The 21,340-nt window shown below is 43.1% G+C and overlaps 1 protein-coding gene across 4 annotated transcripts in view; it reads left to right on the forward strand.

Moving 5' to 3' along the window:
- Positions 1-21,340, forward strand: part of HAAO (3-hydroxyanthranilate 3,4-dioxygenase) — an 840,136-nt gene that overhangs the window by 604,840 nt on the left and 213,956 nt on the right. For all 4 annotated transcript variants that reach the window (XM_069608470.1, XM_069608472.1, XM_069608471.1 and 1 more), the window contains one exon: positions 5,600-5,689. In XM_069608470.1, the coding sequence (XP_069464571.1) occupies positions 5,600-5,689 (90 nt within the window). The remainder of the gene's footprint in view (positions 1-5,599; positions 5,690-21,340) is intronic.

Below are 21,340 nucleotides of genomic sequence, written 5' to 3' on the forward strand. Positions count from 1 at the left end.
TCTTTTCAGTAACATCACTGGATACGATTCAAGGGTTGTGTGGAAGGAGGATATTACATTCAAAGGCTTGAAGTGAATCTTTAACACATGTGCCATTGGGCCTCATTACACGGGAGGCGGTAAGGGTTAACGGTCACTGGTAATGGTACCGGTGACCATTAACCCTTGCCGCCTTACTACGAGGTCCCTTTGCAGGTAGGTACTTTAACGCCTGCTGATTAGCAGGCGTTAAAAACCAACCCGCAAAGGGACCAGGGTGATAATTACGGTACCACAATTTTCGACACCGTAATTAGCGCCTTCCTCATTTCCATAGAGCCCTATGGGGCAAAAATGGGAATGGGGAAGGGCAATGGGGGAAGGGGGAATTACCGTCCCGCCAACCTTGGAATAAGGCGGTAATTCCATTTTCCACCAAGTCGGTGCCGGTATTTTACCGGCATGGACCAAGGTCCTCCGCCTACCGTGTAATGAGGCCCATTATCTTTTTTGTGACAAATAGAATGATAGGACACCCAGTGATCACCTTGGACGTCAGGCACGCATATGAGCTTCGTTATCAGTGGCTACGGTAGATGAGAAAATGTCAGATTTGGTTTTAGGCAGGTTATTGCATTCTGTGGCTGGAACTGGGTGCAATAACAGGAGCTGGCTGTTTATGGCTAGGAGGAAAGGTCCCAGGAGATTCAGGAGTGCCAGCAAGTTTTAGAAAAAGCACTGATTTTCCTAATCCCATAAAACCAAGTGTTCAGCAAGACATTTGTTTGGTCGCCCTTATTGCCCACTCACGGTAGAACACCAGGGGTTGGATAACAGAAACTTTGCACAGGTGCAAGTGTAAAGTTGCACGGTATTAGCACTAGGGCAAAACAGTGGGACATATAAGAAAACCATTGCACCATGACAAGTGCACTTTGGCATGCTATAAACACCTGGGCAAAAATTGCCATAGTGAAAGAAAAATACTTTTTTGATGGATTTTTTCACCAGTTTAAAGTTTGCCCTAGTGCTAATACCATGCCGTATTAGGACTAGGGCAAGCTTTGCCATGTTGCACTAATGCAGTGAAAATGTATATTTTTTCCCAAGAGCAATTTTTGCCCTTGTCTTTATACCATGTCAACCTGCACTTGTCATGGTGCAATCGTTTTCTAATTTGTCCCAGTGTTTTTAAAAGTAGGCCAGACTTTGCCCTACTGCTAATGCCGTGTAACTTCGCACTTGTACCGGTGCAATGTTTCTGTAAAAGGCATAGCTTGCATATTTTCGCCAGCACGTTTAACTCTTCTAAAATAACGTACGCATAAATAAATACCCACAAAGCATGATCATACAGATTACATGCTGCTACCAAAAAATGCACAACTTGTGAAATTTGCAAATGTTACTCTTGATTGTGTGTGGAAGCGAAATCCCACAACTTCACACCCCCCCTATGGGTCACTGCTCTCGGGTGTCAATTGCTTGTGAGCTTTGACTACATTGTACCAATGTATTTTTCCTCATAATGTAACTTGGTATTTTATGTTTCTTTGGGTTTCTGTGGTCATTGCAAAATGTGAGATTTGTTGAGCCTCTTCTAGCTGTCTTGAGATAAAAATGACTTGAACCACTCACCCATCAAGAGCAGAGGTTTAGGCTTAATGTTCTAAGGCTTATTTATTTTTATGTATTCATTTATATTATTGTTTTTATCTCTATTGCGCCGAAAGCCCACAGGCATCGGAGCACATAACAAAAATAACTTACAATACACCTTCATCACAATAACTGTAAAATGACAAAATTCATCAAGTACATCCTTCTCAACAAGGGATACAAGCCTTCAGGCTAGTCCACTATACGTTTCAGATTTGATAATCCTGTGGGCACATAGTTGCAGTTACTAAGGTAACTTGGTAGATTGCTAAACCCACATCTGACCAGAACACAGTCCCTACTTTCTTGAGTACACCACTCGCCTATTTCCAACCTATGTAGAATTTTCAAATCTATGGGCCTTATTCCGAGTATGGAGGTAAACATGGCGCTATTAGCTCCATGACTACCTCCAATACCAGTACCAAGTCCGCCCTCGTTCAATGGGGACTTACCAGTCTATTCCGACCTTTGCGGGACCGGTAAGTCCCCATTGAAAAAGCCATTCCCCATTCCCATTTGAGCCCCCATAGGGCTAAATGGGAAGGGAGAAGGCGCTAATAACGGTACCGCAAATTGCTGAACCGTTATTAGCTCTAAAGTCCCTTAACGGGTCCCGTCCTTAACGTCTGGTAAAACCAGGCGTTACGGAGGGGACCCGCTAAGGGAACTCGGAATAGGGCACAAAGGGATTACCGGCACCAGTGTCCTTACCGGTGCTCGGTATCCCTTTGCGCCCAACCCGTAATGAGGCCCATGTGTTTAACCACCTTAGGGGCCAGTTCATTGACAAAGTCAGGCCAATAGCTGGTTCCTTAATGCATTTCTGGGTTCTTTCTGAGTTGGCTTTTCATTGTTGGTAATAATGAAATTCCTTTTGTCCATGACAAAGTTTTGTATGATCTTGTCCCAGGGCCGTGGCATTGTAAACTTCCTTACCCGAAGGTTTTTTGAAATGGGGATGTTGTTACCTTTCACAGGACAGACCGCTTTACCAGGACCTAGCATGTACTTCCCGGGGTCCACCAGTTGATGAGGGTGTGGATAACACAACCTCTCATCTACTCCAGAAAAAGGAGCGACAGGCCTCACTGAAGGTTCTGAACCAATGATAGGGGCCAAGTCATTGGATGTTATCCGTGTAATAGGTGGGGCCCGATCCCTGTCCCTCGATGACGGGAAAGGCCGGGCAGAAATATCAGAAATGGCCGAATATTGTTGCATCGGTGGAATGGTTATGGGGTCCTTTTGGCAAGATATTTCCACCTTCACAATGTGATAACTCCCCACGCAGATATCCAAGGAGTCCATCCAATTACTAAAATCATGAAAGTTGTGTCACAAATGTAAATGATTAATTATATTGGCCTTTACCACGATCCATTTGTCTGGGGTGATCTGCTCCTGGGAATTATCCTCCGAGTTGGCCCTTGCTATAAACGCGGGGGTAGTTTGGAATTGTGGATTATTCTTGGACCAGTCTATATCTAGAGTAGTTATTGTAGACAGGGAAAACCTGGGTGTTTCCCCTAGATTGGATAAATGATTAGCAGAGATCGTAGACTCATCAATTGTCGGGTTCACATTAATACAGGCCTGTTCATTTTCATCATTATTCCAGGCATTAATAGGACTAACAACCAAAGGCAAATCCGTCCTTTCAGAATAAAGCCTTTGCCTCCTACATAAGCTCAGTGCCTGAACCTGAGGCAAACAATCTCCCTTCAATTTCATGAGGCGGCCCTGGTGGTGGCAACCATAGTCTCCATTGTCTCCATGTGTAGGCTCAATGCCCGAACCTCAGACACATGATGCCCTTTCTGTATCATGGAGGGCCAAGGGTGGTAGCCATAGTCTACATAGTCTCCATGACCCACCCTCGATCACAACTGAGGTAGTGGCGGGGCAATAGGCATAGGCATAGTGGAAAAGGATACATTTCCTAAAACTTGCCTGCAGGGGTCATGGTGGATGTATCAGCAGTAAGGGGAGCCACATGCGTTTCCTTTATTCTTCCCTTTATACATATTCCCCAAAAATAGAATGGAAACGCTTACAGGAATATTCCAATTACTTACAGAGGAGCGTTTCAACAAAGAGCCAGTGTGGAGAAGGCAAGAAACTGCGACTCGCTGACCGAGGTAGAAGTCCCCTCTGGATCCAGAACTCCACATTCAGCCCAGTCCTGAAGGTGTCCTGAGTATGTGCACGGACGCCTCCGTCCGCTCCGCCAGCAGCCAGCAGCTGCACACATTACTGCCGTGCACACGCTGTGCTTGCTCTGGGATAGAGGAAGGAACCCAACAGAGGGAGGTGTGGAATAATGGAGCATCAAGCCCACTGCACCTAGAGAGTCAGTCGCCTCTGATGCGATATGCATAGTATTCATGAAATGAAATACAATGTTTAGGTTGCATTAGTAGATGCAGCAGAACAAAGTGGGCATATATTGTTATTTATTGGTCGCCAAGAACCAACAAGATATTGATTTTGGAAGTATTATCTGTAGTAGCGTACTAGCAGGAGCCTTGATTTGTTTACATTCTTCTGTTCTTGACTGATTGGATTGACTCTTAAATATTTTCAGCACCCATTATTATTATTATTATTATTATTATTATTATTATTGTATTGAGCGCAGACCTATCTTCGAGAAGTAACGCAATGCTTTATTGAAGTATACAACTATACAGATACATAACAGAGCGATACATAACAGAGCACTTTACACAGGTATACATCAGTGCAGATGCATCAAAGAGCGCTTTTCAGAGGTATCAACAGAACAGATATACAGCGGGTGAGATACAGAGGGACACAGAGGAGAGGTACAGCTGTACCACGTGGCGGGATGAGAGGGGCATGCAGCTTCTAGCGAGTCAGCTGGTGCGAGGAGCGATGTGATCGCCTAGGTGTTGAGCACCTAAGCCTCTTGTTGTTGTCCAAACTAACTGCATCTGGGATCCGTAGCCTAAGCAATACTCAAAACATGCACATCAGCAAAGTCATTAGGGGAATCCAGCATCTATGACCCTGGCAGAGAGGCTGTTGATATTTCTATCCCAACAAAACTAACTGTTGGCCTTATTTTCTTGTAAAACCACTTGCATCTCCCACCACATCTAGTGGTGATATGAGCATGGAGGCTTGCTTCCCTATGCAATCCATCTGCTTTCTATACCTGCAAGCAATTTGGATTAACTGTAAAACCTGCTGCTGTGCACCTTCATGGCAGGCGGCATTAGCACTTGTTTTTTGGTGGGGATGGAACACGACCTGGGAAACCAGGACCGCCTGGATTTCTGCACCTATACTACAAGCTGACCAGAAAAATATCAGAATTAACGGAGAAGACCGTGGAGGCAGAATTATTAGCCTCTGCAGTTCATTATTTTGACTGTGCAATTCACTTCAAAGGAGTCAGCAAGGGAAATGTGCTGATGTTGTTTTGATACTGCACCACATGCATTTGGATATCCAGGGGTTCCCACACTCTTCACATGTCTACCCATGGTAAATGTTTACAGCCCTATTTTACAGTCTGGAGAATATGAGGCATGGTAGTACCATCAGTAGGGCAGGGATGTGCAACCTTTGACTCGCCAGATGTGTTGGACTACAAATCCCACCAGCCCTAACCAGCATAATCAATGCCGAGGGAATATGCGAGTCTTAGTCAAAAACATCTGGAGAGCCGCATGATTCGGGCCCCTGCAGTAGGAATCACGTTTTTGCCAATGATCTATGTTTTGGACTATTGATGGGTAAAATGCAGTGATGTAAGGGAGCAGGCACGTGCTCCCGCAGTAGGCAAGAGGCAGGCTAATGTGCAGACAGTAACAGCCTTCCAGTGGGTCCATGATAAAAATGAAGGAATACGCCTGGGAAAAGTGATGTTCTCTTTAATGGACACATGTGACAGCTCCCCAGTGCTGAAATGCCGCTTATTATGTTTTCGCAGGTACTATGTTGGAGATTCGACGGACGTATTGTTTGAAAAATGGTTTTACTGCGAGGACCTCGGCACGGAGCTTGGGCCAATCATTCAAATGTAAGCACCATATGTGTTTCCCTCCGAAGACAGCAGAGCTGCCTAGCACCTTTCCTCTGCAGCACTCGCTGGGGTTTCTTATTAATTGGCATGCACATGGATTGTCAGTGGATGTTTCATAGTGATGGCTGTATAAAATGCTCCACCTTACAAACTGCTGAGAGTATACTGAGAAAATTGCACTCGGCGGTGGAACAATTGTGTTTTGTTTGCGATGTATCAGGCAGTGAGAGGCTAACGTGTTTTTCTCAAAGAGTTTGTTACAAACAGACAATGCCCTGCTGGTACATTGAAAGCCAATGAAAAGTGTGTTCTTGTCCTCTCCCTTTTTGTCTTCCTCTTGTTAAGTTTTGTAAGGTGCATGACATCTTTCATTCTTGTAAGCTGAATCTCGTCATCTCGGGAATTGTGGTTACCTGTGAAGTGTTCTGGTGACGGGCAGCTGCAGAGGGCACGCCATCAAAAAAAACCAAAAAAAAACTACAGATGCTGCCCTCTCAAGAGGATTCATGGAACATGCGTTATTAGAAATGTGTTCATTTAAAAGAAACCTGGGGCCTCCAGAATTACTTGTGTCGAGTACTTTGTTGGGACTACCATTGCAGACAAGACAGGAGTGACCTCGTTTTTCTTACAAGGACACGTTGCACAGAGACGAAGATGTAAAAAGGAAGGGTTGCTTTTTTTCCAATTTAGTATATTCTAGTAGTATACATGGAAATGTACCAAAATGTCACCCCCATAACACTGACTCCCTAAAATTCGGACTTTTTTCCCGACCCCTCTTACACCACATATATATGTGGGGGGTATGGGATATAATAGTAGTATGGGGGAGAGGTGCAGGGGTCTTCCCTCCCAACCCCACATGTGTATGCGGTGTAAGGGGTCAGATTTCTGGTGGTCACAGTGATCATATAGATTTGTATACATGGCAGCCTGGAATATCGCAATATAAGCCTCGAAATAATGTTCTAATTACAGATGCCGGTCAAGTGGCACAGCGAGTAGAGCTCGCTTTGACATCTGTGCAGAGCCTGTTAACGCAGGTTCGAATCCCGGCAGGGCCAAACTCAGCCTTTCATCCTTCCGAGGTCGATAAATGAGCACCACACACCGTGGGTAATAATACGCAGCGCTCAGATACCTGAGGGTTCGTAGCACTATATAAATGCCTAATTATTATTATTATTATTAGTTGTGACATCATAATTGACCTCTAATAAGAGAATGACATCGCAACTGTGGTGTAATCAGTTATTATGCATTGTTCGTAACTTCACAATGCCTGCTGTTTGACCCAGCAAAGGTCAGAATTCCAGCTGTCACTGCAGATGCTAATCACTGCCATTGCAAGCGTTTCAAATGTCCTGCTTGTTAAATAGTTTTCTGTGTCACTTTACAGCGACTAATTGCCAAGGAACTGTTTATGGTAGAATGTTTAATTTTTTGCACTGCTGAAGTTTAACAATGCGGGCAACAAGCTACTGAAGTGCGCAAAGAATATGTGTTTCAATGCTTTTTATTAAAATGCTTCAACAATGTTTCTACAACACATTCAAAGTTGCATATTAGCTTTTTAAATCCAAACAGATTCTATATTGATTATATGGATCAGCAAATGAAAGATATCTTATATAAGATCAAGCAGGCCAGGCATTAAAGGGGGTGACAGTGGGTGGCCATGTATGATAAGTAATACAATACCCCCTACCGTATTTAAAGAAGATACTGCAAGTCACCTTAGAGTTCCACGACCTTAAAAAAGAAATCAGCTTTCATCCTCTTCTTCTATTTAGTTGCAGAATTCCTCTGTGACTTGCAACTTCCTTGAAACGTACGGTTGGGGTTAGTTTATCCCCTATATTAAAAAGCGTGTTTTGTTTATTCAATTCTTGTGATAGAACATGCTGCAGTATATGCTAAATCCAGGGAACGCAATGCATTTGCTTTGAATACAGCCATCAAGGTAACACCGACTTTCCACCGTTCTATGTATATCTCCGCTTTTAACTGTATGCACATAGTATTCCCTTGATGCTTAGTCTGTATTTTGCTTGAGCTAAAGTTCTCATGGTGATCGTAATCGGTCATGTGCTTGCTTTAGAAGACCCCCATTGCCTCAAGGATGTCTACAGTTCACACTAAGTTCACAGCAAGTATATTATATAGCAGCGCATGATTACAGAAAAGAAAGCAGGCCAATGGTAGACCTTTGGGGATTAAGCCCTCAAAGTGCTGGTTACTGCAGGTGTTGTAGATGTCTGGCAGAAAGAAGGCTCGGACCGCAAGGGTTGAAATTCATTATTTCCCAGTCCTCTGTGTAAAGGTGGAAAGCCTGGAGCCAATGTGGTGCAGCATTCCTCAGCAAAGTTGAGAAGTGACCCGAATGTTGAAATAATTCTCACTTCTGCATCCCAGGTAGCAATGACCTCAATACACCATTCTTATTGGTACTTTCTTTTCCCCTCAAAAAATGTTTTGCTATCCCTTCGTGACACGTTTTTACCTGTCTTATTTGTCCTACACCCATATGAAGTTTGTCATCAGAGTTACACTTGTACTACCAACACTTGTACCTAAGCATTCCAATTATAATTATTTAACACAACAAGCTCAATGAGCCTCATTACGTAGTTCTCGGTCCGGAAACAACAGTACTGGTACACTTGCCGGTACTGCTGATCCGGACCGGCACACTCCAAGTTCTGCAAGCAGGTGCCTCTCTTCCCGCCAGGTCTGACCTGGTGGGCGGAAACGCACCTGCTCGCAGACCTTGACGGATGCACCGGGACTGTTGCACACAGTGCCGGTGCATCCGTCCTCCCCATTCCGATTGAGTTTAATGGGACTCGCATGGGAAAGGGGATTTTCTTTTTCTGACGCCAGGCCGTAGGGACCGCCGGGGCCATATTGCCCCGGTAAGTCCCCTTTGTCGGGTTCCAGAAGAAAAATTACTCCGGCGGCAGCCGTGCCGTTCCTACTGGCACGGCTGGCGCCGGACTCATAATGAGGCCCAATGTTTCTTTTAAACAGCAGAGATAGCATGGGCCTCATTCCTCAAAATGCATTAATAATGGTACCAATGGCAACTAAGAGTACAATCAAGTGATCATGTATACCCCTTTATAAAGGGGCCATTTACTTCCAAGGTACAATGATGAATACTACTGTGTTACTGCTGTATCAAGATGTTGCTAACATTGAGCAGCCTTTTTCCTTGTAGAGCCACGAAACTAATATTATGGAAATGATCATGATGGAAAGGTTCTATGTGAAAATGTCCCTGGAAAAAAGTCACCAGGTAGATGATTTATTTTGCTGCGCCCCTAAAAGCATTTACGCACATATTCTAGGACAGGAATGAATTACTATTCTAACTCTAGTCCTAGAATATTTGGGCAAATAAGACCAGCAATGACTTAGAGGACCTTCAGTAGGCCAGCTTTAGCACTTAAACCAACCCACTTGAAGATAGCAGAAGTTTGGTGTCTTTCCTAAAGGGCCGTAGCAGGTGCTCCGATGAAGCACGAGCACATGCAGCTCTCCAAGGGGAGTGGTGGGCACGTTCAAGGTACCAGTGCTAACGTAAATACTATTTGTGAACGACTTGCTGCACCTTGAAACGAGGTCTCTTCATGATCAAATGCTTAAAAGAATTCCCAGGTGATCAGTCTTAGCGGTAGCAGACAAAATGCACTATGATGTACTACCTGCAAAGGCTGGCTCTTGTGGTGCAGACAGCAGCTATGTGCCCACATAGACCCCCTCTGTACACCTTTGGGTGTTAATCAGCTGCACAGACACACACAGCATGTGTCAGAAGCACCCAATATGCCCATGCTATATCAAGGTAAGTATATTTTTCCTGTTCAAACATTTTTATTGACATTTTGAATACATACAAAATATATTGACATACAAAAAATAGGTCCGGTAATCTATTGGAATTAAAATATCTAAACATGTATGAATCAATCATATAACTAAATAGGAGTAACGCACAAACACAATCAGAATGGCCACCGTTCATATTGCAGAGAAGAAACCAATTATCCATAATGATTTTTATTAATTCATCATTAAAACCAGGTCAAGGCAAAAACAAAGAGACCTGCATTCATATTAAAGGTCAAGAAGTGCCCTATGTGAGTCTAAGTAAGTTCGTACAGGATTCCGATATTTAGAGGAAGCATTTCCCAATTTGTTGATAGCTGCACACATAAATGTTTTCTCCTGCTCTTGTACACTCTCCAGACTACCTCTCAGCACCCACCCACTACATGCACTACTCTAAGACACTTTGCACAGCACCTCTTCACATAAGAATGCGGCTATCCCCATGATAGAAATGCAGTCTAGCTGCACACATGATGTCTTCCTGCTCTCGTATGCTCCTCGAACTACCTATTAGCACCCACTTATTTATTTATGCACTTGTTACATGCCTTAAGCTGAACGAGATCCATGTCATTTCATTGCGGGCTGTTTTTTCGCTGGGTTCTTTACTGCAGATTTTTTTATGAAAAAACTCATAACATTTTTGAATAAAAATGTGGTGGGATTTGCTCCTCCCACCCGGCCAACCCCTTTAATTTTTTATATACTCCCGAATACTCACACCCAAATTATATATTGTTCTAACCCCCCAAAAAATGTGATGAGTTTTTTTCGGCCAAATATTTGCGGTACATCCCGCGCTGAAAGGACGTTGTACCGCTGAACGGCTGCTAGCACATGCCAGCTCAACATGGGTGGCCAGCATGGACTTGGCCACCCCTACCTACCTTTGTATTGGCTAAAATACACACACACATTCTAAACCTCTCTGACGACTTTCCCATACCTGTACTTCTGTCCCCAGAGGGCATTCAACCTACAGCACATTGGAACAATATCGATGGTGAAAGGCGCTATACAAATGACAAATACATTTCATTACATCCAACTTTTAGCTTTAATATGACAGTGCCTCTTTTAATAAAGATGACCCACACCCACAAGGCATACACAGATATAGTGTTAACAGAGTTCCAGTTATACGTTATAGTTTAATCGCAGTGGACAATAACAGATCCAATACTTACTTGTGGTATGAGTTTAGTGAGAGAGAATGCCCTGGGCACATGAAACAGTTTCTTTGATTGGGAGATTATCATTGATAATTTTTGCAAACATATTTCCAGAAATGAAAAATGACTGGACAAGCAAATAACATGTGTTTTAGGGTTCCAGAACTGGAGTAGCAATGAAAACAAGACGCAGAGGAAATTGATTTCCTCTTATACGGTTTACAAGGCGTTCATAAGGCATCATGTAAAATAAATAAATGTGGGACCAATTGACTTCATATTTGCATCCCAGATGTTACTCCAAGAGAACTCTACACCTACGCCATCAACCCAAAAATAGTGTAATCTCTAAGGATATTATGAGCTTCAGTGACCGCATGTGTGCCTATTTCAAGCTTATGCATAACACTCAAAATAAAACCTTAAAGGGGTAGTGCCATCAAACATTTTACTGATTCAAAAGATGGGCCATCATCAAAAATATATATAAAAAATAATCATTAAGAAAGTTGCTATGTAAACATTTGAGCAAACGAGGCTCAAAGTCACAGATTTAAAGCACTAGGAGGCATCCATTTTGTGAAATGGGTAAGCCTCCTGTGCTTGTGTTAATTTCTGCCCTTGCGGCACTAATGAAGCAAAAGCCAGCCAGCTGTAATACACAAAAGCTACCAGCGGGTGGCTTTTGCTTCATTATTGCAGGAGAGCAGAGATCAACACAACCTGCTGCTGGTAATTGCTTTAAATTTCTCTTTTAAAAGCACTGGAAAATAAATGTTGCGGTTTTCTTTCTAAGTTAGAAAGAAAACCGCAGCATTGATAACTTGTATTTATGTTTGCAGTGGATTCAGCTTTGAGTCTCCTGTGCTCCCCCGACCCGGGTCTGGGGAGCCCAGGAGATTCAAAGTGAAAGCTGCTGCAGTCAGAAATACAATGGTGTTGTATTTAAATATGCTGCAGTTTTCTTTCTACATTTCCCGGAGCCCGAGAAACGTAGAAAGAAAACCGCAGCATATTTCAATATAACAATGTCGTATTTAAGTTTGCTGTGGCTTCAGCTTTGAGTCTCCTGTCCTCCCCCGGGTCGGGGGAACCCAGGAGACTCAAAGCTGAAACCACAGCAAACCTAAATACAACGTTGTTGTATTTAAATATGCTGCGGTTTTCTTTCTACGTATCCAGGAGCTCGGGAAACGTAGAAAGAAAACCACAGCATATTTAAATACAACACCATTGTATTTCTGACTGCAGCAGCTTCCACTTTGAGTCTCCTGGGCTCCCCCGGGACGTTGTTGTATTTGTAAATGCTGCTGTATTTACAAATACAACCACATTGTATTTCTGACTGCAGCTGCTTTCACTATTGTTGTCATGATGCCTACGCCCGGGCATCAGGACCGAGCCCATCAGCTCCGGAAGCAGGCATCCAGATACCTTTTAAAACCCCAACAGCCCGGCTGGGGGCTGTTTGGGTTCAGTCCTGGCGCCTTAGGCACCAGGCTCATCATGGAAATCAGTCCTGGCGCCATAGGTGCCAGGCTCATAGACTTTACTTACCTGATGCAGACCATGCGGCTAGTGAGTCCAAGCCAACGTGAGGCCTGGATGGGACTATTTTTCTACAGGGACTATTTTTTACTCGGGCGTGGTTCTAGGGAACTTCTTACCTGGAACTACTTTGGAGGCTATTTAAACCACGCCCGTACAACAGCACATGCTTCGCGTTATTCTGCATCCAGCAGCGTAACGCTCACCGTGCATGCAGTCTGCCTCTAGTCTTCTGCCACGCCCACCTCGAACCTGGAGCTCCTAAAAACAAGAGGAAGAAAAGGAAAAGATTAGAAAACAAACTATTTCGACTTCCTCACCTGATTTCGGATCCATCTCGCCTCCGGACCTGGAAGGAACATCATTTCTGTACGCGTTGCATCTCCAGCTACAGCGCCACGCCATACTCACCAGTCCTCACAGCATCCTTCGATTCGGCGCTGCCTCGAACTCCGGCACCTGAGGGACAAAAGAAAACAACAAGGTGAGCCGAGAAAACCAACAAATAAAACACTTGTCATCATAGACTTGCCTGATTAACACCGGAGGCATTATTCTATAACTCTCCACATCTTCATGTGCCGCACCTGCAAAGGGAGAGAAAACAACACGTTAAACACCGGCAACATTTACCGGACGGCGTCGGGTAATACAGACTCTTACCTGAGCGCCACCGACTGCCACGAGGGGCATCTTCTCACGATCTTAGTTGCAAGACAAGGAAGTAAGGGGGGACAAGAGTGAATCATCGGACATATTGAACTCTATGAACTTGATACTTATCGAACTTTGCCAGGACACCTCAGAGTCAATACTCTCTAGAACTCTCCCACGCCTTCAAACCAGTGAAGTAACTGGCATCAACGTGCCCCTGCAATCCACGCAGGATGGAGAGCTCATCATTTAAATACATAAGGTGAGGTTCCTAAAAGGGGATATCGGAGGTGACAAGAAGGGAGAACGAGAACAGTGGGAGGGGGCTATCACTCATATCCACGGGTGGCTAAATCCCTTTCTCCACTTGCAGGAGAATACTTCTACGGATCAAGCAGATGAGATTAGGCGGGCCAGTCCAGACAGTCATCACGGCACTACGCATCACGTTGGTGGAGACCGCAGCTGTCCGAGTCCGATCGACGCCTCTGTGGGAACCAGGTGAGCGTAACAATTGTCTTTTGGGACAATAATATTTTTGATCACACTATTCCTTTAACAAAGATTTGAGTTGGCCCAACTCATCTGGGGAAAGTTTGAAAACAAGATCTGTATATCTTTGAAATGACCATAGTCCTGGCACAACTTGTGGCTGATGAATTTGGGAAAGTACAGTGGCAAATTGAGTACACCCTCATGGGCATGTCACGGTAGTAAGGACATCATAAGAGTGAACAAGCATTGGCAAAGCCAACAGTTGTGGCTTTTCTGTAGCATGGTATAACTATTTGCCTAGCACTGACATAATGGTACATGAGTGTCTGCCAAATGTCTATCTAATACATATACAAAAACCAAAACTGTTGGCTTGGCTAATGCTTTCTTTCATTACGACTGCTGTGCAAAATCACCATAATGTTTATAAATCAAGTGGCTGAAGACACAATTGGTTAATACATTTTTATTACGCATAGCACATTTATAGCTGCAATTAATCTATTAACCCTCAGAAGCCTGCTTTAAAATAACACTGGAATGCGCTTAGAGGACAACATTGCATGTTAGTGCTTGGTAAAGTTAGTTCTAAGAGATCCGATGAAGATGTGCTTTGGGTGGTGAAGGGCAGGTAGTGCTTGGGAGTTTTCATTGGGAATATCATGAACGTGGGCAGTGAATGGGTTGGAAAATGACTAAATAACACCCACAATTTCTGTGTCCCTCCTCATGCTACATCTCCCTCCTAGATGTAATACAAAGCCATCCTTTCATGTTATAGGAGGAGCATGCATTCTCTAGACAAAAAATACACCGAAATGCTACACAAGCAGAACAATTGTGGAGTCCTGGAAAAAATGGTCCAAGCATGATGTGATGTTGAACAAGAGGCACATCTGTTAAACCTTCAGAAGGAGCCTCGGAGAAAGCTGCATGATTGATGACCTGTATAAATCTTAGAAACATGAAGTTTCATAGAGGTGTCACATGCCTCACTGCAGCTCACCACACATGAATGACACAATTGTACAAACTACATCTATACACACAGGTACCGGATTCAAGACCCTTTCCAGCAGCGTAGGTGCAGCTACTTGGTAACGTAACTAAATACGCATGTACACACACACACCACCAACCACGCCATCTCAGATGATAATTGTTATCCTAGTCTCAGGCTATGTGTAGTGACACCCACACTCAGTTGTCAGATTGGCATTAAGATAAACTATGCACACAGAACGTCACACTATTGGTGGAAGCGTGTAGCTGTAAAGGAACTATTGGCCTTCCCAGGAAAAATATTGAAAAAGAATTAACATAATAATCATAATAATAAGTATATCTATACTTGTTTTCATATAGCAGTTCCTAGCACTGATTAGTCATTTTGTAGCCCTAAAATTCCAGATTGGTACTCATGTTTGCAACTGCGGGAAGGATGAACCCCTGCGTTTTCCCTGCTGGTTAGCTGGATACAGATCTCGGACACTTGATTCGCTGATCTATTTCACCAGCTATCATCATGCCTGTGTTCTCATATCCCACTTCACTGCTGGACGCTCCATCATAGTACAATGCATTTCAAGAAGGATGCAAGGTGATGTCGATGATTTAGTGATGATCCACAGACTAGAAACACAGTTGTTGCAATGTGCATGCACCTGCCAGGTTAACAGATGTTTTTTTGTTTTTCTTTCGGAGCAACACCGCAGTAGGACCTTTTTGCTAGCATACAAAATAAGATTACTAAGAAAGCGCCCTTCTATGAAGCAGAAGAAGAAAATGGTTTAAAATATTGCAGCTGTGGGGGTTAGGGGTGGAAAAGCGAGGGAGGATCACCTGAGTGATTATTCTGAGGTATTTTCCCTATCCTAAAAGCACATTACCCTACTCTCCCTCAGCATTTTGTGGCGTGTTTACACTCACACCTCATCTCCCCCTCCCCATTTCCAAGAAATACTGAGATGAGGAGGAGGCCACTAAGATTAATGAGGATTACCCATAGGAATAACATGGGGAAAGTAAAGGCAACCAACGTTAGAGAAAACCGCTGTCCCAGTAAAAGAGTTAGGCAGAGTCTGGCATGAGTAGGTAACCATTCACACCTGACTCTACTTGTGTGTTCAGCTATAAAAGATGTGGTCAGTAACAAAGACTTGAGCGAGCTGGGGACTGAAGTCCAGTCCAGGGAAGCCCAGAAGCGGAGAGAAGCAGGAGCTGCAGGCAGGAGGAAGACAGCACACCGAGACGCTGGCCCGGTGTGTGTGGGTTGCAGTGTGGATGAGGGAGCTGCGCCTCCAGGGAACCGGAGAAACACTGCCTGCATTCCGCAGGTGAGGACCAGCAAAGTGCATGTTCCCATGAGGCCAGCACCGACCTCAAGGGTGCCTGAGGTGCAGGTGGTAAAACCCTGGCCTCATTCTGGCATTACCTGAAGGAACTGCCTCTCTACGCAATGCTGTCCAGTGAGTTTCATGAAAGAATGTAATAGAAACTCAGGAGTATGCATTTAAATGATAGCGGAGCAGGAGAAAGGCACGAACAGGAAAAATGGCATAGAATCTGAAATAAAGAAAAGTGTGAAAGTTAAAAGTGAAAGAAAAGTGAAAAGACTGAAAGTGCAGCAAGGAGACAGAAAGCAAAAGAAAAGCAGTGAGAAAAGCAGATTGGGGCGAAAGGCAAATAAAAGCCTGATCGAAAGATGAGAGAAAGTGGAAAAGATGGCCCATAGTCAGAGAGGGGCATGAGAAAGGTAAAGAAGAGTGCATGTGGCACAAAAAGGAAGGTACAAGTGTGTACAGAACCAATAGAGAGTGCAAGGGTGCACAGAAAAGACAGCAGATTAGAAAAGAGACTGCCAGTGTGCACAAAAGGAAATCACAGTTCAGCAAAGTGCCATGGGCATGTTAAAGAGAGTGCAAGTGTGCACGAAAAGGAAAGCAGAAGAAAGCAAAGTGCCAGGGCACGTTCAGGAGGGTGCAAGTGTACATGGAAAGGAAAGCAGAAGAAAAGGGAGGCCAAGAGCATCGGAAATAAAGAGATAACAGAAGAACATGAGTGCAAAGAGAGGGCAAGAGGGCCTAGGAAATGCAAAAAGCATGGTGTTTTTCGAAAGCCTTGATTCTACCACATGCAAGAATGGTTTATGAATTAAAAACAGAACTGTAAAACATCATATGTTGAGAGGCCTATTTAAGAAAACAAAATACATCCTGATTAAGAACTAAGGTCTGTGTCGCAAAGTTGAAAAGGGCCTGAGCTTGGGGAAGGAAACCCTAAGAAGCATAACCAGGTTAGAGACTTGTTAAGTTTTATTGAACCGACAAAGAGGATTGAAGCATGGGGAAGGGGACCACAGAAAGCTTGCAAAAGGAACTGTGCTGTTATGTTGAATGGTGTTGAATGGTTCAGAGTTAAGCATTACACCAACCCAAGATCTTTAGTCAATAAAGGTTTTTGAACCAACCTAGTTGAGTCTGGTTCTCTCTTGATACATGCCTGTCTCACAAGCAAAGTTGTTAAGACAAAGGTATGAGACACCATAGTGCAGTTGAAGGCAGATCGTTCTTTGTTCACACGTTTGCTGATTGCTTCACGAGGTGGAACTGACATTGATCTACAGGAAGCTTGAGTAATTTCAAATTCTCTGCAGTACCTCTTTCAATGTTCAATTTAGATAGTACAATTATTCTAGCTGCAAACAACAGCAAGCTGATGAAGATACTGAGAAAGGAACAATTTACAGAGGTTTCCAACAACATGACAGAGGTCTCTTCATTTGTTTCTGAGGGCAGATTATCTGTACCAGAGCAAACATATTCAGCAGCTGTCCTTGACCGAATGGAAGAATCGCAAGCACTGCAGACACTTTCATATGTGAAGACTTGCCATGACCTTGCAATTGAATTCTACAAGAAAATAGAACCTTATCTGCTAAAGTATTATGAAACACATTTAGTATTTGATACCTACCTAGAAAATGCACTCAAGTACTCCAGGCAAAGGAAAACAGCAGGCAAATAAAACACCTGTTGAGTACAAAATCATGGATTCTACAAATACTGAAAATCCTTCCATGAGAACCCACCTATTGCATTCTAAAACTAAACATTAGTTAACAGCTTACCTCTCAAATAAATAAAATCTCCACGCAAAATAGTTAAAAAGAAGCTTGTGAGCCAGTTGGAACAATGAAGCCAAGTCATCAGATGGAAATTATGTTGGAGACATTGAACGCACACATGAGCAGGCAGACACACAAATAATCCTTCACTCCCTTTATGTATCACGTCGTCATGCCGCTACCCTCCACATTTTGTCATTGGATGTTTTTGTCCTTTCACTGTGATAATAACTGTTTTTTACATCTGACAGCATGTTTGTTACAGGAGTTGGAACTAATAGAAGATGTATGGATCTCAAATGTGTGTGCTCCTGCTTAGGGCCTACAAATTTGCAGGCATTACTAGGCCTTTGTGCTCTTTCAGGGTGTGATGTTATCAGGTGCTTTAGGAAGAAAGGAAAACTATCTTTCTAGAAGGTTTTCAAAACTTCATAAAAAGAAATGCTTGAAGCTTTGGGAAGACTTGGATGTCTAGAAGATGTCTAGAAGAATTTAAGAAGGGAGGTGAACGATTGATAGAGTGATCCATTTGTCAAGTCTACTCGCCAGGAACAAAGATTTCAGACATTGATCAACTGCGTTGGTGGATGTTCACAAAAAACAGAGACAAAGTGAAAATCTGCCACCAAGAAGATCCTCTCTAATACCATCCATCTTAAGGACTCATCACCAATGAATAGAGTGGTGATGCACTGATCAACAACACCCGAATCTCCCAGAGCCATCAAAATTTGTGTGGGTGAAGGCAGATAATCAATACCGCAGGTTTGAATCCCGGCAGGGCCAAACTCAGCCTTTCATCCTTCCGAGGTCGATAAATGAGCACCACCCACCGTGGGTAATAATAAGCAGCGCTAAGATACCTGAGGGTTCGTAGCGCTATATAAATGTGAAATTATTATTATTATTATTATTATTATTATTATTATTATTATTATTATTATTATTATTATTATTATTAATATTCTCCAACTACATGTACGCTTCCATGTGCACCACAATAAATGATACAGCTGGTACGGTGTGCATGTGTCAAAGGCCGGTGTGCCATGCATTGCAAATGCCAAACTCAGTCACTTAGGTGCACAGATCTGTGTAAGTGTGGTGGCGACAAAGAGCTCTGTGATGACAATGATTTTGTAGATGATGAAGATGAACTCTGGGACTTAGACTGGATGACAGAACTTCAGCTATGCTGCTCGACTCTGCCTCGGAAGGCATGCACAATCTTGAAAACTAAGTGCCCTGAAGACAGCACCAACAGGAAATGCAATGGGGATTTATCTATGTGCATTTCTCTTAGATTTATATTCATGTTGGTCCCAGAAACACATTTTGTAAGTGTTGGCACAGCTTCTTGCCCTCATAAGTCAAGGGGGTAGTATCAGCAATAGTGGCGGTAGAGATATTGATGAGCTCCCCACTCAGGCATAGAAGGGACTGAATTGTAAGCTTCTCTGACATATGAGTTATATGTATGTGTATAGATGTTATTTTTAGAATGAATTTTGATCATGCTGTTGATTTTACAGAAATGCATTGTAAATTGTGATGTTTTTGATAAATATTAAAATATGTATATTTTTGGATAATACATGGTCATTCGCCCTTTTTGATGGTTAAGGGGTGAACATGACTAGGTCCACAGGCATCTAAACACTCATCCTTATCAGAAGGAAAAGGGAGCTGGTTTGTGGGCTATTGTAGATGTTGTGCTTAATTGTCCTCACCCACACAGCCCCTAAAAAGAGGACTTTGATGCTCTTGATAGCTGATGATAAAGGACAACCCGTTGGTTGGTAGAGTTAATTTGTTTGTCAACATGGAAAATGTTAATATAGTTTCATTTACGGATGAACAATTAAAAGAATTCTTTGAGCAGCCGTTGATTCTGGGACAACCAACTTTATTAATACCACACCGCCCAACACAAATGATTTGGACCTTCTGACCCAAAAAGTGAAAAAACAAATCCATACGGAATCTCATGGCCAGTTAATGGTAGAATATCTGAAGGCAGGGGTCATACCTGAGGGGTTACAAGTGAAGAATATACCCAGAGTCTTTCTAGATAATCCTAAATTCATGGCTAATTTCAGCGGTGTGGGAAATAAATGTGATTTAGCAGAACTTGAAAAAAAGAACCAAGATGAATCAGTGATACCCAATGTAAAAGCATTATTAGAAAAAAATTGAGGAAGATATGGGCAAATTTAAGACCTTCACTATAGATAAGAAGTTGTGGAAATTAAAGAAAGATGTCCAGAACTACAAGGAAGAAGTGACATATCCCTATCTGGTCCCAGGCTTTTTCACGCAAATTAATATGAACCAAGGCCAGAATCAGGGCTTTAATAACAGACGCCCCTTTAGGAAATATGTCACTTTCTCTAATTCATCAAACAGTAGCGATGGAAGCTCCAATAGAAGTCCTGCGAACACAGGGAACTCACAGAGAGGCCATTTTCAGAACCGGGCAGACAAGGGAAGACCCGACAACCGGGCAATCAGGGCATGTGGACATGCCAGTGGCAACTGGCACCACAAACATAGTGATGCCAATTTTCAATTTAAGTACCCACATTCTTACAACTGCAGAAAAGCAGGTTCTAAGCAAAGGTCTGTCTTTTGTACCTGTCAATAGAGCTGATCTCTTCACCACTGAAGTAGAAATGCGTAATTCCTTCGGCACGAAACGATTGAAGTATTTTTTCAAGGATCATGACGACCAACGACCACAGGAGAGTAGTGTCTTAGGTTTGAAAACGCCTTCTACCTTCACCCCGTTAACTTCAATGGTCTCCCCTGAAATTATTAGTTTTGATAACAAGATCATAAGGGAAATGAAGACACTTGTTAAGACTAAAAATACACACAGAGACAATCTGTCTAAAGAGGAAAGGAGGGCCATGAAGGATTTAGCAGACAATAAAATGTTTGTTATCAAACCAGCAGACAAGGCGGGTGGGGTGGTGTTGTGGCGTATTGAGAAATACAGTACTGAAGTCAAGAAAAAACTTGAAAGAGCTGTTTTTTATAAACCCTTACCCTGTGATCCTACAGCCTGGATTCGGGAGGAGAGCGAGAGCCTTATGAACCACGCAGAGAGCGAGGGTTGGATAGATGCTGACGAAAAAGCATTTCTTATACAACATCATCCTGTGACACCAGACTTTTATTGTCTACCCAAGATTCATAAAGACCCGTATGATCCCCCAGGGCGACCCATTGTGGCAGCCATTGGTTCTATTTTAGATCCTTTATCGGTATATACAGATTTCTTTCTGAGACCGTTTGTAAAAACCATGCGTTCCTTCATCCAAGACACCACTCAGATGATTAAAGTGCTAGACACTATAGAAGTAAGAGCCGAAGACATACTTGTAACATTAGATGTCGAGGCTCTATATATGAGCATCCCCCAGATGAAATGCGTCAGCATAATGGAAAAATATTTGGAGATGAGAGAGGACAAAACTGTTCCATCAGCATTTATTCTAGAATGCATTAGACTTGCCCTAACCAACAATTTCTTTATAGAACAAGACACATTCTATTTACAACAGCATGGTACAAGTAGGGGCTCGACATTCGCCCCAGATCTTGCGAATCTCTTCATGGATGATATGGAGATACATTAGATTTTGTGATTAATTGTCCTCACCCACACAGCTCCTAAAAAGAGGACTTTGAAGCTCTTGATAGCTGTTGTTGAAGTTATGGACAAGAACTCGAACTGCAACCCTCCTGAGACAC

The sequence above is a fragment of the Ambystoma mexicanum genome, chromosome 4q, assembly GCF_040938575.1.
Source record: "Ambystoma mexicanum isolate Mex_15411 chromosome 4q, UKY_AmexF1_1, whole genome shotgun sequence".
Classification (NCBI taxonomy): Eukaryota; Metazoa; Chordata; class Amphibia; order Caudata; family Ambystomatidae; genus Ambystoma; species Ambystoma mexicanum.